The sequence below is a fragment of the Monodelphis domestica genome, chromosome 3 (genome assembly GCF_027887165.1).
Source record: "Monodelphis domestica isolate mMonDom1 chromosome 3, mMonDom1.pri, whole genome shotgun sequence".
NCBI lineage: Eukaryota > Metazoa > Chordata > Mammalia > Didelphimorphia > Didelphidae > Monodelphis > Monodelphis domestica.
In genome coordinates, this window is record NC_077229.1 from 49,435,589 (window position 1) to 49,451,883 (window position 16,295).

Sequence of the window (16,295 nt, forward strand, 5' to 3'; positions counted from 1 at the left end):
AGTCAATCTGGCCTCAGGACTCTGCTTAGCTGCGTGACCTTGGGCAAGTCACAACCCCCATTTCCTAGCCCTTTCCCTTCTTCTGGCTTGGAACAGATTCATGCTATTGATTCTAAGATGGAAAGTGAGAGTTTAAAAAAATAAGAAAAAAGATGAGTAAACAAAGGAGACTCCTGACCCTCTGAAGCCCTTCCCTTCCTGAAGGAAGGGAGAGGTTCAAGCTTAAGTGGAAAAAGGGAGAAGGAAGATAATTTGGGAATCACTGAGCAGGCAGGGCTGACCGGGGCAGCAGAACAACAGCAGGGGCCACTGCCAGAACCCCCTGCCTGGGCCAAATGGGAGGGTAAGCACAGAAACAAATAAACCTCCATAAACCATATCCTCTGAAGCTTCCTCAAAGCTTTTCTCACTTCCCCTCCCACAACTGTCACAAGAAGTGAACAGGAGGTGGGGGGAGCAGCATTTTATGGAGGCAAGTGGGGGAAGGAGGCCTTTTCTGGAAACAGGACCAAACAGCCTGGGATAGCGGATATGAAAGGAGGCAACTAAGACTTGGGTTCAAATCCTACCAGTCCAATTTTTATTCACTGTGGGATCATGGCCAAGTCATTGAATCAATCAGCCATTTATTAACAAATTTTATTTAATTCATTATTTCTGAATTATATAATTAAGGAATTATTTGATATTTTAAGGAATTAGTTCTTTATTGAGGAATTAATTTATGAAGGAATTATTTATTAAGAAGCTTACATTCTGATAAGAGAAACATACAAAACCAACACTGAATGAGAAAGGATCAAGTATGGATTTTTTCAGCTATAGAATAAGGATGATATCTGAGGTTATCGTGAAGTTAAGATCCCACCTCAGATAATTATTAGCTAGCTGTGTGACCCTGGATAAGTCATTTAATTGGTCTCAACCTCAGTTTCATCATCTGTAAACTGGAGATAATAATGGCACCTACCTCCTAGGCACAAATGGGATCAAGCAAATGACCAACAAGTATGAACTGAAGTTTTAATGGCTTATAACCTCATTAAGTCTTTGGGGACGCCCTACATTTATCAGGTACCTACTATGTGCCAGACAGTATGTGAACAGACAAACATACAATCCCAATGAGCTTACACAATGAGTCCAATGGGGGAGGGTGTATAGAGAGCGAGGTCTGGAATCAGGAGGTCCTGGGTTCAAATGTGGCTTCAGATACTTCCTAGCTGTGTGACCCTGGCCAAGTCACTTAACCCCCATTACCCAGCCTTTATAGTTCTTCACCCTGGGCACTGGTACTTAGTATTGATTTTAAGATAGAAAGTAAGAACTTTAAAAAGAAAAAAGTGAATCTGTTGGAGGCAGCAAGGTAGCACAATTGATAGACAGCCAAGCCTGGAATCAGGAGGTCCTGGGTTCAAATGTGGCCACAGAATATATGAACTAAACATATATATAATATATGCCACATATAGAAAGATATACATACACTAATATATCACATATTGCCACAATAATATATATTGCACATACATGTGTCATATATAGAAAGATCTATTATATATATGCAAATATATTTCTAAAATAATATATATTATATACATACTATGTAATAATATATGCCATATGTAACTTAACTTCAATTGCCTATTCTTATTGCTCTTCTCCCTGGGAATGATACTAAGGCAGAAGGTAAGAGTGTAATAGAGGAGATAGCCCAGCTGAAGCTTTTTGAGAACTTGAAAGGAGCTATAAGACTGTTACTACATATTACTGGGCTGATTTTGCTCCCATTTGCAGAAAATGGTGCCGTGCACTATGACCTCCCCTTAAAATTCTCTCACCCCTATTATTTCAATTGACCATCTGAGGTGCCCAGACCTGGAGGTTCCTAAGCTGTTTTTCCTCCTGGACAACTGTGGAAGCCTGGTGAAGCCCAGGGGACCTCTCTCAGAATACCATTTGGTTGCCTGCATTCACATTGGAAGGAAATGCTGCATTTCCTCTAGGAACTAGCCAACAGAGATTTTCTTCCCCCATCCAAGTTCCAAGACTCCCTAAAATAACCCAGATTAAGACCGTCGGCCCCAGTGGGACACCCCAGCCCTGCCCTTCGTTAAGAAACCTTGTAAATGTGAGCGCCCACATTTACCAAAACTTCTATCCCAGGAGAATGACGGGCATTTGCGGGGCTGGAGAATAGTTCCTGCTTTGTCTTTGTTCCCTGGCTGAATCACTCACATCTACATGGTGTTTTCTACCATCTTGAATTACATTACCAACATGGCTACTTTTCGCCTCTTAAAAAACAACTTCTTAAATAGACCTAGGATTTTCTTTACAGCAGAATCACCTTGGAAGTTCAATCCAGTCCCATCTACACCTGCCTATCTTGCAAGACCTGTCCAAGTTCTCCCACAAGAGATCCACCCAATGGGAATCGCCAGTAGGCTAGTTAATTACCTGGCAATGAAATCTTTTGTTGTGGCAAGCTATAAAGAGAAAAAAAATTGAATGATCTTCAGTCTTATTCAATCCCCTAGTCAGTTGGGTGGTGAAATGGATAGAGTGCAGAGCCTGAAGTCAAAAGACCCGAGGTCAAATCTGGTTTCACAAACTAACTAGTTGTATGATCCTGGGCAAGTCAGATAACCGCTATCTGCCTCAGTTTCCTCAACTGTAAAATGAGGATAATAACAGCACCCATCTCACAAGGTTGTTGTGAGAACCAGATGAGATAATAGTATAAAGCACTTAGCACAGTGCCTGGACTATAGTAAGCATTTAATAGATGTCTCTTTCCTTCCCTTCTTCCCTTATGTTCTATTTCTACAGGAGCAGGGTAGTTTTTAGTCTATCCATAAACTTTAATTGCCTGACACCCTAAATATGTATGCCTTGTCCAATGCCCAAAAATGAAATCTGATTTCCCTCTCATCTATGTAAGGGGCTTTATCATTTGAAAAATGTGTTTTTACACCCTTACCTTCCACCTTAGAATCCATACTGTGTATTAGTTCCAAAGCAGAAGAGGGGTAAGGGAGAGACAGTGGGGTTTCAGTGACTTGCCCAGGGTCACACAGCTAGGAAATGGGTTTTATAATTTTTTTAAACCTTTACCTTCTGTCTTAAACTCACTACTGTGAATTGGTTCTAAGGCAAAAGAGTGGTAAGGGCTAGGCCATGGGGGTTTAGTGACTTGCCCAGGATCACACAGCTGGGAAGAGTCTGAGGCCAGTTTTGAACTTAGGACCTACCACCTTCTAGGCCTGGCTCTCCATCCACTGAGCTACCCAGCTGCCCCGGGTTTTAAAAGCACTGTCAAAATCTATTCTCTCACTGGATGCCCTCCCAGATCTCACACTCCCAAAAAGGAATTCTGCGGTTCTGATTTCTGTCTCTTGAACCATAATACTGAAGTCAGGATTAAGTTAGCATAATCTGGCATCAGCATGGCCTACATTATTGACAAGGGAGCCTAAGCTAGCAAGAAGGTTCGAGAACTTTTGCAGAGAAATGGAGTTTCTTGTGATGCCCCCAGCCTGGTATCACTACTGGTTTCCCTAGGTAGAAGAGGAAAAAAAAAATCTCACCACAGTGATGTTTCCCTTCCCACCCCACCCTGGATTTTCAGAAGAAAACATGAAGCAATCACCAAAATAAAAAACCAGGAACACAGAGTCATCACTCAGTAGTCTCAATCATGTAAGTTACAAAACTTAACAGGAGAAATTTGAAAACAAAACAAAAGTCAAGGAGAGCTCCTGTGGTCTCACTGACGCACGGGCAGCCTCCCATCCCAGAGACCTTGGCCAGATTGGAGTCTTTCCCCATCCTCAAGGTCTTGTCAGTTTCCAAGGGTACCCCCTTGCCATGGGGGGAGGGAAAATGGTAGAACCATACAGGGAGCAATGAAATGGAACTTCAGCTCAAGCAGAGGCAAACACTTCATTTTGTAGTTGGAGAAACAGTCCTAGAAAGGTTATGTGACTGGCCAGGGTCACACAGGTAGTAAGTGCCAGAGTTAGAATCAGAATTCAGGACCACTTGAACGCCACCAAATGGGCTCTTTCGGAGTGCTAGGTAAAAATTGGGCTCACGTATGCCTCAGGGAAGTCGAGGAAAGAGAGGCAAAAATATTCATAATTTGTGGTCACAAAGAAATGGAAATAAAGTTGGTGACCCCTGATTGAGAAACAACTCTAAAATGTGAATCGAATGGAATATCCCTTTTTTTGTTTGTTTGTTTCTTTTAACCTTTACCTTCTGTCTTGAAATCAATATTATGTATCCGTTCTAAGGCAGAAGAGTGGTAAGGGCTAGGCAAAGGGGATTAAGTGACTTGCCCAGGGTCACCCAGCTAGGAAGTGTCTGAGGTGAGATTTGAACCCAGGACTGGTTCTCTATCCCCTGAGCATCCTGGCTTCCCCAAACCTTTTTTTTAAGGTATCATATTTTCTTAATAATTATTGACCCAACTAGTGATGTCAATATACCTCTACGATCCAAAACTCCTAAGACATTTGTCTGGAGCACTGGGAAGTTAAGAGAATAGCCTGTGTCACTCTCCCCCTCTAGGAGATACTGGCTAATGTTTAATTCTCCAGCTCTGAAGCTCTCAGTTCCTCTAAAGAGCAGCCTCTCCAGACCAAACCCTACAGGGATGTGCTCTGGACTAGCCACCCAGAGAACTGGGTTTTCATACTGGCTCTGTCGCTCCTAGGCTGCCAGACCCTGGCCAAGTCACTTCCCCTGCACTGAGGATTTCTCCCCCACACAATTTGGGGGTCAGGGATGTCTTCAGTGGCTCCTTGGAGTCTGACGTCCTCCACAGTAATGCCCATGGTGGGTCTCGGAGGTCCCATCTACTCAGCTGCTCTCTCCAGCCAGAGATCATTTTTTCCATCCATCATCTCCCCAAGGTGATTCCCATCTCAGCACTTCAAGGAGCTCAGTGCGACCTCTGGGAAGTGATAAAAGCTTCCCGTTGGCAATATAGGCCTTCCTGGTCTTGAGAACTATGGCAAAGGAGGAGGCTCCCCCAGACCAGAGAGCCAGAAGTCGTAAAGGCCGCCCAGGTGTCCTTCCCTCCTTTTGTTTTCTGTTCAACAACTTGACCTACTTGCTTCCAAGTAGTTGAAGAAGGCATCTCCCAGGTGCGGAATAGGGGCCCTCCCTCTCCATCTCCATCTCTGGTTTTCCCTCAGTGCCCAGCGCCAAGGGCCTCGCTCTCAAGCCTCCCCGGGTGCCCTAGCAGGCCCCCTCCCCAGCTGTTAGAGTTTGCCCTCTTTAAAAGGACTTCTGTGTTGGCTGTAGTCCTTCTGGCCCCGGGACAGCGCCTTTAAAAAATGCCTCTTTGGGATTCAGTCCTGGAAAGGCTGAAGGCCTCAGGAACTTTCTGCAAAGGGCTGGTCAGCTTGTCCAGGACCTGTTTGCCCAGTCCTGCCTCTGAGGGTAAAGGGTTCTTCTGGGCTGAGCTCAATCAAGGAGGTGGAGGCATGACACACAAATGAGAAAAAGCCAGCCAACACTCCAACGCTGAGGCTAATTAATTCGATTTCAACTGTGGCGCTATCTAGGCAAAGGCAGCAAGTTCCAGGCCAATCTGGAAGGAAGGGTTGCAGGAAACTTTGGCCCCAGCCTTGATGACTTCTTTAGGGTGGATCTGGCTCTGGAGTCCTACAGATGCCCGAAGAAGCAGGCTAGAAGCATTCTAAAGTCAGCCTACCAATGCAGATACTTCAGAGAGGGCAAAGCCCCCTCCCCTCAGGTCTGCTCCCCCAAAACCCCTTCCTCCGGAGATTCTCAGCCTTAGATAAGCCCCCTAACTCCTTGCTTCCATCTTTCTCCTTTCCTTTTTGTCTGAGGCAGCCCCCTCTTCAGAAGCCTCCAAGCCCCCCTCCAGCTGAGCCAGGGAAACTGTCAGAGGACTTCGATTCAGCTGTGTGTCCTGGCTAAGTCCCTTTACCTCTCTGGGCCCCCATTTCCTCACCAGTAGAATGAGGCGAGGAGAATCCCCAGGGGACCACCAGGGTCCTCCTCCAGCTCTAAATCGATGAAGAGCACAAGCTGCTTGCTTAATCATAGCAGGCAAAGAGGCGCCAGCCCCAAAGGGTTAAAGGAGTGATGGGGTGGGGTCAGGGGACCTGCGTGCCCACGCTCAGGAAGTCCAGTCTCCCTTTTTCACTTTCCGCGGCCCCACACTGAATGGAGTCCCTAGGGACCGAAGTCCAGGGCTCCAGGGTCAGGCACCCCATCAGGTACAAAGGCCCCCGAAAGGTCATGGCTCCCCTCTCTCCCGCCTCAGGAGAAGCCGGAGCTCTCCGGGGCCCCTGGGCGGTCCTGTGCAGGCGCCGCGCCGCGCCGCGCCGCCCGCCTCTCCCGCCAGGTACCGGGACGCGCGGGCAAGAGTTTCCCACCTGGCCAGCTCGCTCGGCCTCAGGGCGCCAGGGCGGGCTCCCAAGCCTCCATCTGTGTGTCGGTCAGCCAGTGTGCCCGGTGCCCCGGGAGGAAGGCAGGGAGGACGAAAGAAAGAGAAAGAAGGGAAGGAGATCCCGACCCACCTGGAGAACCTGGTTTCTGATCATCTCGGGCACCACGAAGATCATGACGCCGCCCAGGACCGAGAAGATCAGCCCCAGCACCCCCAGGGTCACGGTGGTCTTGGGCCCTCCGATCTTACTGGCCATGGCGACTTGGGGCCCGGAGCTCGCCGGGGGCGCAGCGCGCAGCTGGGCGCTTCGCTGTGGAAGGCGGGCACGGGTACGGGAAGCGGAACGTGGACCCCACACTGCGGGGCAGGGGAGAGTGGCAGTGGGCCCTGGCAGCTTTATGTGCCATCGCCTGCCCCGTGGGACCGCCCCCTCGCCTGCTTTTACATCGTAGCTTCGGCAGCTCCGGATTCCCAGCCAGAGGCGAGCTGGGCGGAGCCGGGCTGGGGGACGGGCCTGGACGCGTGCGGGTCCGCTCCTCCCACCGGCCCAGCCCGCCCCAACGCACCCTCCGGCCGCTGGAATCCCCTAGTCAGTGTCCTAGCCCTCTCGCCTCGGACTCCGCTCTCCGGCTAGCCGGAGGCTGGCGCGCAGCTCGGGTCCCCTGGAGCCCGAGAGTTTAGGGGTGCCTCCCACCCGGGCGTCCCCGGCCGGGGCGGGAATGGGGGGGGGGGGATAATAATCTCCCACGTGGCCCTTTGCCCTTCATAGTTGACAAAGAGGATCATGGGACCATTGATTTAAAACGAGAAGGGACTCGGAGGTCATTCCCCGCCACTGAATAAACGCTTGTCCATGGACTTGGCGTGCTCTGAGGGTCTACCTTGAGAGGAAGAAAACTTGCTTTCAGAGCCTACAGCAGCTACTTCATAACTCACAGGCTCTGACCAAGTCGCCCATCCTGTCTGGGCTTATTTCCTCAACTGGCCTCCAAGACCCTCCTAACCCTAATAAATCGACCCCCTCCCAATGCCCTCATTTTGTGGAGGAGATGGGCCGCAGTATAACAGGAGAACCTTGGCCAGGGCAAGTCTCCTCGCGTAGGAGGTGAAGCGGCTGGATTCCGTGAGCACTAAGATCCTGCCCACCTCTAAATCTCTCTTTAAACCAGCTACACAGTCTTCAGAGGGAAGCCTGCTCCCCTTGGATGAGTCCTTTAACCTTTGTCTGCCTCAGTTTCCTCATTTGTACATTAAGAGAGTAGGGCCCCTTCCAGGTCTACATCGATGACTTTGACTCCCACATTTTACACAAGAGCTTCCAAGACCAGTTATGTAAGACCTTGTTTTTGTTGTTCAGTCTTGAAGGGCTCTTCTGTCCTCCACTCTTTCCCAGAGTTCCCTGAGTTCCACATTTCCGTGACACTCTCCTTCTCATCCTCTACTGTCCCCCGCGCTTTTTGCCTCCACCAGAGTCTTTTCCAGTGAGTCTCTCCTCTTTGTATGCCCAAAGTATTTAAGCTTCCATTTCAGTACTTGGCCTTCCAGTGAATAGTCTGAATTAATTTCTGTAAATATTGATTGATTTGCTCTCCTTGCTGCCCAAAAGGCTCTAAAGAGGCTTCCCCAGGGGGCAGCTGGGTAGCTCAGTGGATGGAGAGCCAGGCCTAGAGACAGGAGGTCTTGGGTTCAAATCAGACACTTCCTAGCTGTGTGACCCTGGGCAAGTCACTTCACCCCCATTGCCTCCCAGGAACCAAGATGGAAAGTAAGGGTTTTTAATAAATAAATACAAATAAAGGGGCTTCTCCAGCACCACCATTTGAAAGCATTGATGCCATAGAGCCCAGCTTTCCTTACAGCCATACTTGCTCCTGGAAAAACCATGGCTTTAAAGACAGGGACCTTCGTCATCAAGGTGAAATCTCGGAAGGAGGGATGGGGGAGGGGGGTAATATCCAGATTTGCCATCACTTCCTTCCAAGAGGAAGTCATTTTCCCCCCTTTCCTTGGACAAGTCACGGAAACTGAGCCTGAGTGCTAGCCACACAGGGACCAAATGAGAGGCTTTTATAAGCCTTAAAATATTATAGATGGGTCCTGGAGGACCATCTCATCTGGCACTGAGGTGGGAGAGCTGAACAAGGAACCCTGAGCGGGAAGGACCCAGGAGGTTCCAGTAATTAGCTCAAAAACTGAACATTTTATCCAGTTTAATGCAAGCTGTTGGCCAGGAGACAGGAGCAGGTGGAACTCCCAGAGGAGATGGTCTGGGATCCCCCAGAGCCCACGTAACTAGAGGTGGGGGTGCTGTTTGGGGGGCTCTGGGAGCCCAGATGTCCTGTGCCTCAAAGTCAAAAGGGGAGCAGCGGGGATGGTTAGATACCTGAGCTCCAGACTGCTGCCTATCAGAAGCCAGCTTGGAGGTGCCTATCTGTGCTCATCAAGAATGGGTAGAGCAGCCAGAGGGGATGTTCCTTCAGCTCAAAGTCACCTTCCCTCCCCCTGCAGGAATGCAAGGAGAAATGAAGGCTGATCTGTGACAGCTTTAGTGTTTGCGGGTGTCGAGGGGAACCCCCATATCAGCATCCCCCCAAAAAACGAGGAGGCAAGGCTCAGGCTACTCCCCTTCCTTTGCAGAAGAAGAATGAAGTTACTCCCTTAAGGTCCCAAGAAACTGAGAACAATAACCTTGATTTTTCTCTCTCTGGACCCATTCTGGTTTATTCAGGCTGACCCAGGGTTAATGAACTGTTTTTCTAATTTTTTGTTTTATGGTTGTTGTTTTTGCATATGTAAGGGAAGAGACCCAGGATTGGAAATTAGGCAGGTTCCTGCCTCGCCCTCCAGTAATTTGAGGAAGTTCAGCTGCTTTCCTGCCCCAGAGGAAGAAATGACCAGCCATGGAGCTGAGATTGCTAGGTGAGGGGGACCCACAAGTGGCCAGGGCTGACCTTGGGAGAATTCAAATGAGTGGGCCCCCTTGTGGTGTAAACTGAGGGAGGGAGGTGTTGGGCCACACTCCAGGCTTGGCTGGGTGACATCAGGGGGGCAGCCACCCGACCCTCTTTTTTTTGGGGGGGGGGGGTCTTTAAGATTGTATTTTCCATCTACTTTCCTCCCCCCATCCTAAATCTAGTTACATACATTTTTCTTTTTCTTCTTTTTTTTCTGGATTATACACATATTATCAAGGAAAACCTATTTCCATGTTATTCATTTTTGTAAGTGAATAATCATAGAAAACAAAAACCCCAACAAACAAGAGAAAAATTGCAGGATTCCCAGCATTCCAACTAGAACTGTTCTTTCCCCAGAGGGGAATATCATTCTTTGTCCTAAATCCTTCAGAATTATCCTGGATCAGTGCACTGCTGAGAGTAGCCAAGTCTATCACAGGTGATCATCCCACACTATTACTTGTTTATTCACTCCACATCAGTTCATGTAGGCCCTGGGGCCCTCTTGGGCTCAGTTTCCTCATCTGTTAAATCCATTCCTTCAGCTTTAACATTCTGCCTTGCAAGCCCCACCCCTGTGTGCAGGCTTTAAATTTAAAATTTTTTGTTAAATTTAATTATATTTAAACTTTAATTGTTAAAATTAATTAAAATTTAATTTTAATTGTTAAATTTAATTAAATTTTAAGTTTAATTTTAGATTTAAAATTTTAATTTAAATTTTTGGTAAATTTAATTAAATTAAAATTTTTATTTTTTATTAAATTTAAACTTAAATTGTTCCAAAAAGAAGCACACTGAAAGCCCCAAAGGGGATTTTTTTTTAAACCCTTACCTTCTGTCTTGGAGTCAATACTATGTATTGGAAGTGGCTCCAATGCAGAAGAGTGGTAAGGGCTAGGCTATGGGGGTGTAGTGACTTGCCCAGGGTCAACAGCTAGGAAGTATCTGAGGCCAGATTTGAACCCTGGCTCTCAATCCACTGAGCCACCCAGTTGCCCCCTAGGTGTTTTGTTTTGTTTTTTTTAACCCTTACCTTCCACCTTAGAACCAATACTGTATTGGTTCCAAGGAAGAAGATTGGGAAGGGCTAGACAATGGGGGGGTAAATGACTTGTCCAGGGTCACACAGCTAGGAAGTATTGAGGTCACATTTGAACCCAGCACCTCCAGTCTCTGGGCCTGGCTCTCCATCCACTGAGCCGCCTACCTGCCCCCAGGGTTTTGGTTTTTTTTTTAAGAGGTTAGCTATAAAGTTTCTCGGGATGGGATAGTGACTTTGTAGAAAGTAAGAGAACTCCTGGCAAGTTGGGTCCTAACACTTAAGGATCTTCGCCCTCCTTGGCATATGTTTCAGAGGTACTAACCTGACCTATTTATGTTTCATTTAAACCTCCCTTCCACTTGGCTTGTGCTTATTTTATTTTCCAATAAAGTTTCTCTGAGGTCCAGATATTGTTGTGTTTACCCAAGAGAATGGGACTGAAGGCCAGGTCCAAATTGTTGTGCAATTGTGTATTTGTACCTTGAAAGAGGAAAAAGGAAAAAAATAAATCAAAGGATTTTTGGCACGCAGGTCAACCAGGCTCTTCTGAAGAGAACCACTTTTTACATATCCAGGATGACAACCTGATGAAGGGGAAGAAATGCCTTTACATTTTAGGGGAAAGAGGAGGGGAAAAAGGAAGGAAGAAGACTGAAGGGAAAAGAAAAAAAGAAAGAAAATGAGGAGGACAATAAGCAGAGTGAAAGGAGAGAGAATGGAAGAAATAATTAAAGGGAAAAAATAAAAGTAGAGCAAAGAGAGTATCCTCATAGAAATAGCTAATGTTCAGAGAGTGCTTTAAAATCAACAAAGCATATGCAAACATAACAACCCTGGGAAGGAGATGCTATTATTGTCCCCATTTTACAGATAATAATAACAATAACTAACAATTAAATAGCACCTCTTATGTGCCAAGCTAATTTGCCTTACAATTATTAACTTGCTGGATCCCAACAACAAACCTGGGTGCTGTTATGATCTCTATTTTATAGATAAGGAAACTGAGGCAAAGGGCAAATGACTTGTCTAGGAAGACACAGATAGCTAATAAGTTTCTGAGGTAGGATTCCAGACTTCCAGGACTAGAAAAAGAATTCATAAGGAGACAATACAGTACCCTGGAAGGAGTATTCTATTTGGAATTAAAGGATGTGGGGTTCAAATGAGACCTCTGCTACTTATTATCTTTAATAGGTGGCTAGGTAACTCAACCTCTCTGGGACACCTTAAATTAGACAATTGGGTAGGGACAGCTAGATGGCTCAGTGGACCCAGAGTCAGACCTACAGACAGGAGATCCCGGGTTCAAAATGTGGCCGCCAAAACTTTCCAGCTATGTGACCTTGGATAAGTCACATAACCTCTGTCACCTAGCCCTTACTGCTCTCCTGCCTTGGAACCAATGCACGTACTGATTCTAGGACGAAAGGTGAGGATTTTTTAAAAGACATAAAATTAGACTATTGAACTAGGATGATCTTGAAAAGGCCAAAATTCTATGCATTCTGCAGAGATAGACTATGCTTTCAGGTATACAAAGTCCTTTATGTGCAGCTTAGATCACAACAACTCTGAAGAGGTTGTTCCATGGACTGAAGAGGATTTGAGGCATCATTTTTTCATGATAGAGAAAAGGGAAGTTTGACATCTTCATTTGCCCACATATTTACAAATGGTAACACACGGGTCTTTCATTCGTCTCTATCCCACCAATTGGAGAAAGGAAGACCCGAGTTCAAATCCAGCCTGAGACCCTAGCTACGTGACCCTGGGCAATTCACGTAACCCTGTCTGCCTCAGTTTCCTCCTCTGTAAAATGAGCTGGAGAAAGAAATGGTAAACAATTCCAGGATCTTTGCCAGGAAAACTTCAAAAAGGCTCACAGAGAATCCGACACCGCTGAAAAACAACTCGACAACCACAGTCATCTCAGACGTTCCCCAGGTTTGTGTGCCAACGCTGTTCTGGTGGGACAAAGTCACTCGGGAGATTTTCACTTCAGTGAAGAAGTGAGCGTTAATTTTCCCATTTTACAGGTAGGTAAAACTGCCTTCTCCCAGGGTGCTGCAGAAAAGGGAGAGACGGAGGACAAGAGAGAAGAGAAAATGCGGCTCCCTTGTGCACTGTCCCGTTTACTACACGAGCTTCATTCATTCAGACTCTGCCCGTTCAGAATTAAATTAGGTTTGAACCCAACAAGAAGGTGCTTCTGTCCTCCTCCTTCCCTTCGCTTCGTTGCACTTCTGACTTCAAATCCAGCCTTTTTTTCTACTTGGGGTCGCAGGATCGTGCTAGACTCTCGGCTTTGATGACCTACTATATCTTCATCAGTAAAATAGAGTTAAAACCCAGTGTCGTAGCGACGGAGGCGTCTTCTAAGACCTCAGACACCGGTAAAATGTGAGTTCTTGTTGAAGGCTTCTGAACATGAGGGAAAGAGGTAGAAGAGATTCTTGGGAAAGGGCACACGAGATGGCCTGAAGAAACTGGAAGTCGGGAGACGGGTATATTCAAAAGTAAATCTCAAGGGAGCAGCTGGGTGGCTCAGTGGATTAAGAGCCAGGACTAGAGACAGGAGGTTCTGGGTTCAAATCTCACCTCAGATACTTCCTAGCTGTGTGACCCTGGGCAAGTCACTTGACCCCCATTGCCTAGCCCTTATCTCTCTTGCTTTGGAACTGACACACAGTATTGATTAGAAGAAAGAAGGGTTTTAAATTAAGGGGGGGGGAAAGTAAATCTCAAGCAATAGTTATTAGTGCCTGTGTGAAACTTGGCCTTCAGGTTCTCCATCTATAAAATGAAGGGGCCAAACTAGAGGACCTCTCAGGTCTCTTCCAGCTCAAAATCTGTTAAGAGCCGAGGAAATGATTGTGTAGTCATTGGACAATGCTCAAAAAAGCCTCCCCTGATACACAGAGATACAGGCCTGAGCAAAGGTGGTCACAATGGTAAAGATGGAAGCCATGAGTAATAGTGGACAGATGCAGTGCATAGCTAGGTTTTAGAGATGACAGCGGATGAGCAGGACAGTGATGGTGGTCAGCAGCAGAGAGAGTGAACTTAAAGATGATTTGTTCAAACATTTTTTTTTAAATCCTATAATGGGGGCAGCTGGGTAGCTCAGTGGATGGAGAGCCAGGTCTAGAAACAGGAGGTTCTGGGTTCAAATTTGGCCTCAGACACTTCCTAGCTGTGTGACCCTGGGCTAGTCACTTAACCCCCAATGCCTAACTGTTACTACTCTTTGGCCTTGAAACCAATACACAGTATTGATTTTAGAATGGGAGGTAAGATGAAAGGAAAGAAGAAAAAAAGCAAGCAAGAAAGAGAGAATAAGAAAAAGCAAGAAAGAGAAAGAAAGAAAGAAAGAAAGAAAGAAAGAAAGAAAGAAAGAAAGAAAGAAAGAAAGAAAGAAAGAAAGAAAGAAAGAAAGAAAGAAAGAAAGAAAGAAAGAAAGAAAGAAAGAAAGAAAGAAAGAAAGAGAAAGGAAGGAAGGAAGGAAGGAAGGAAGGAAGGAAGGAAGGAAGGAAGGAAGGAAGGAAGGAAGGAAGGAAGGAAGGAAGGAAGGAAGGAAGGAGAGAAAAGAAAGAGAAAGAGAGAGGGGGAGAAGAAAGGAAGAGAAGACAGAAGGAAGGAGGGAAGGAAGGGAATGAAGGAGGGAAGGAAGGAGGAAGGAAGGAAGAGAGGGAGGGAGAAAGGGAGGGAAGGAAGGGAAGAAGGAAGGAAGGGAGTGAGGGAAGAAAGGAAGGAAGGAGGAAGGAAGGGAGAGAGAGAGAAGGAAGAAAAGAAGAGAGGGAAGGAGGAAGGGAAGGAAAGAAATATTCTATAATTCAAAAGGCATCCATCTATGGCTGGCCTTAAGCGCTAAGAACACTAGATACAAGCTGTGCTGCTGACATATACCAGCTAAGTGAGAGTCGCATCCCAAGTAACTCTAAAACTCCAATAAGTTTCAAAGAAGTTGCTGATGAAGGGGGAGTAAAAGCACCACAGTAGTTTTTGCTATATGTGCCAAGGCACTGTGCCAAACACTTTTATACATTTTATCTCATTTGATCCTTCACAAGGACCCTGGGACATAGGTATTGTTATTATCCCATTTTATAGTTGAGGAAACTGAGGATAAATGACTTGCCCAAAGTCACACAGCTAGCACATGTCTAAAGGCAGATTTGAACTCAGGGACTCCTGACTGCAGGCTCAGTGCTCTATCCACTGAGCTGCATTGATGGAAAGAGCTTCTAGAGTTCAATGATAAGATATAGTTACACACACACACACACACACACAGTAATTTAAAAGTAGATACTGCAAAAAAAACTAAGGATTTTTTGGGGGGAGGGGAGTTCATTGGATTTTAAAATGCAAGACAAATTAGCAGCTTGGTGGCATAGTTGCTTAGCCCTGGCCCTTCTGCCTTAGAATTATTATTAAGACAGAAAGTAAGGGTTTAAATAAATGCATGCATGCATGAATGAATGAATGAATGAATGAATGAATGAATGAATGAATGAATGAATGAATGCAAGAGGAGCCTTTGGAAGCAGCCTACCATACTTTCCTGTCCAAAGAAATGGCAGCCAGCAGCCTCTCTGCACATTGCCAAGGCCACTGTGGGGCCCTTAGAGCAGGCACTCAAACATCTAAGGCCAGATTTCTTGGGGAGCTTTGGGATGGCCCCCGTTCAGTGATCCTTGGCCTCTTCTGGGTCACTCTTCTTGCCTACAGTTTGAAGAAAGACAATGCATTCATTGACATTAGTGACCCATGAAGAACTGAAATAGATTACCATCAGTCTCAATTCTTCTTGGGTCTCCACTGTTGAGTTCTGCCATGGTTGAGCATCTGCCTAACTTCTCTGTCTGGCGTGACAAGCAGAGCATTTATATAAAAATAATTTCTAAAATAACGTTCCTAACCAAGAAAGTCCCTCCCAAGAAGTTCCCCCCCAACCCACTCTGGAACCAGAACATCCCAGGCCAGAAGGGAGCAAAAACCAAAGAAATCTTCCCCCTAATAAATAAACACACGCACACACGCATGCACATCAGCCTCTCTCTGACTCAGACCCAGACACACTAATATACCTTTAATCTCCATGATGAGGATAAAGTACCCCTGTCTTGTGATGGGTGCTCTATCTGCAACGAGGTGAACCTTAGACCCAGAACCATTTTCCAGGGTGAAAGTCCAAGGGCTCTCCAGCCACCCTCCAATCAGGAACTCCATTACCAGGAGATTATCCTAGATGGCAAGATTCTCCTCTCAAGGGACTGTGGGAAATCCTCAGAGTTCCCCTTTCCTTAATCCCTCCCCATCCCTACCTTGATTCTCCCAGGAGTGTTGCTGGAACCCTGACTCAGGAAAGGAGATCATCTGGGATGTCAGCATCCAGAAAGGATGTCCCCCGAGGCCTCAAATCTCGTGCTTAAAATGTGATGATGATAATATATATTTTTTATTTAAGTATTTTTAATTTTTATTTTTAAGTAGTTTTATTTAAGTATTTTTAATTTTTATTTAAGTATATTTTTATTTTTAAGTAGTTTTATTTAAGTATTTTTAGTTTTTATTTAAGTATATTTTTATTTTTAAGTATTTTCTTATTTTTAAAGTATATTTTTATTTTTTAAGTATTTTTTATTTAAGTATTTTTCCAAGGTTACATGATTCATGTTCTTTCCCTTCCCTTTTTCCTCCCCTCTCCCAGAACTGACAAGTAATTCCACTGGGTTATACATGCATTGATAATATATATTTAAACCCTTGCCTTATTTTTTTTCTAAACCAGAAGATCAGTAAGGGCGAGGCAACTGAGATTAAGTGACTTGCCCAGGGTCACACAGCTAGAAAATGT

At 45.8% G+C, this 16,295-nt stretch overlaps 1 protein-coding gene across 2 annotated transcripts in view; it reads right to left on the bottom strand.

The window, feature by feature from the left end:
• The window catches only part of SCARB1 (scavenger receptor class B member 1), a 98,523-nt gene extending 91,511 nt beyond the window's left edge, over positions 1-7,012 (bottom strand). Inside the window, exon 1 of one of the 2 annotated variants that reach the window (XM_056821900.1) lies at positions 6,561-6,928. In XM_056821900.1, coding sequence (XP_056677878.1) covers positions 6,561-6,686 — 126 coding nt within the window. In that variant the 5' untranslated portion in view covers positions 6,687-6,928. Of the gene's footprint in view, positions 1-6,560 lie in introns of both variants that reach the window. The other variant, XM_007489637.3, reaches the window with a different exon arrangement.
• Positions 7,013-16,295: the final 9,283 nt, after the last annotated feature.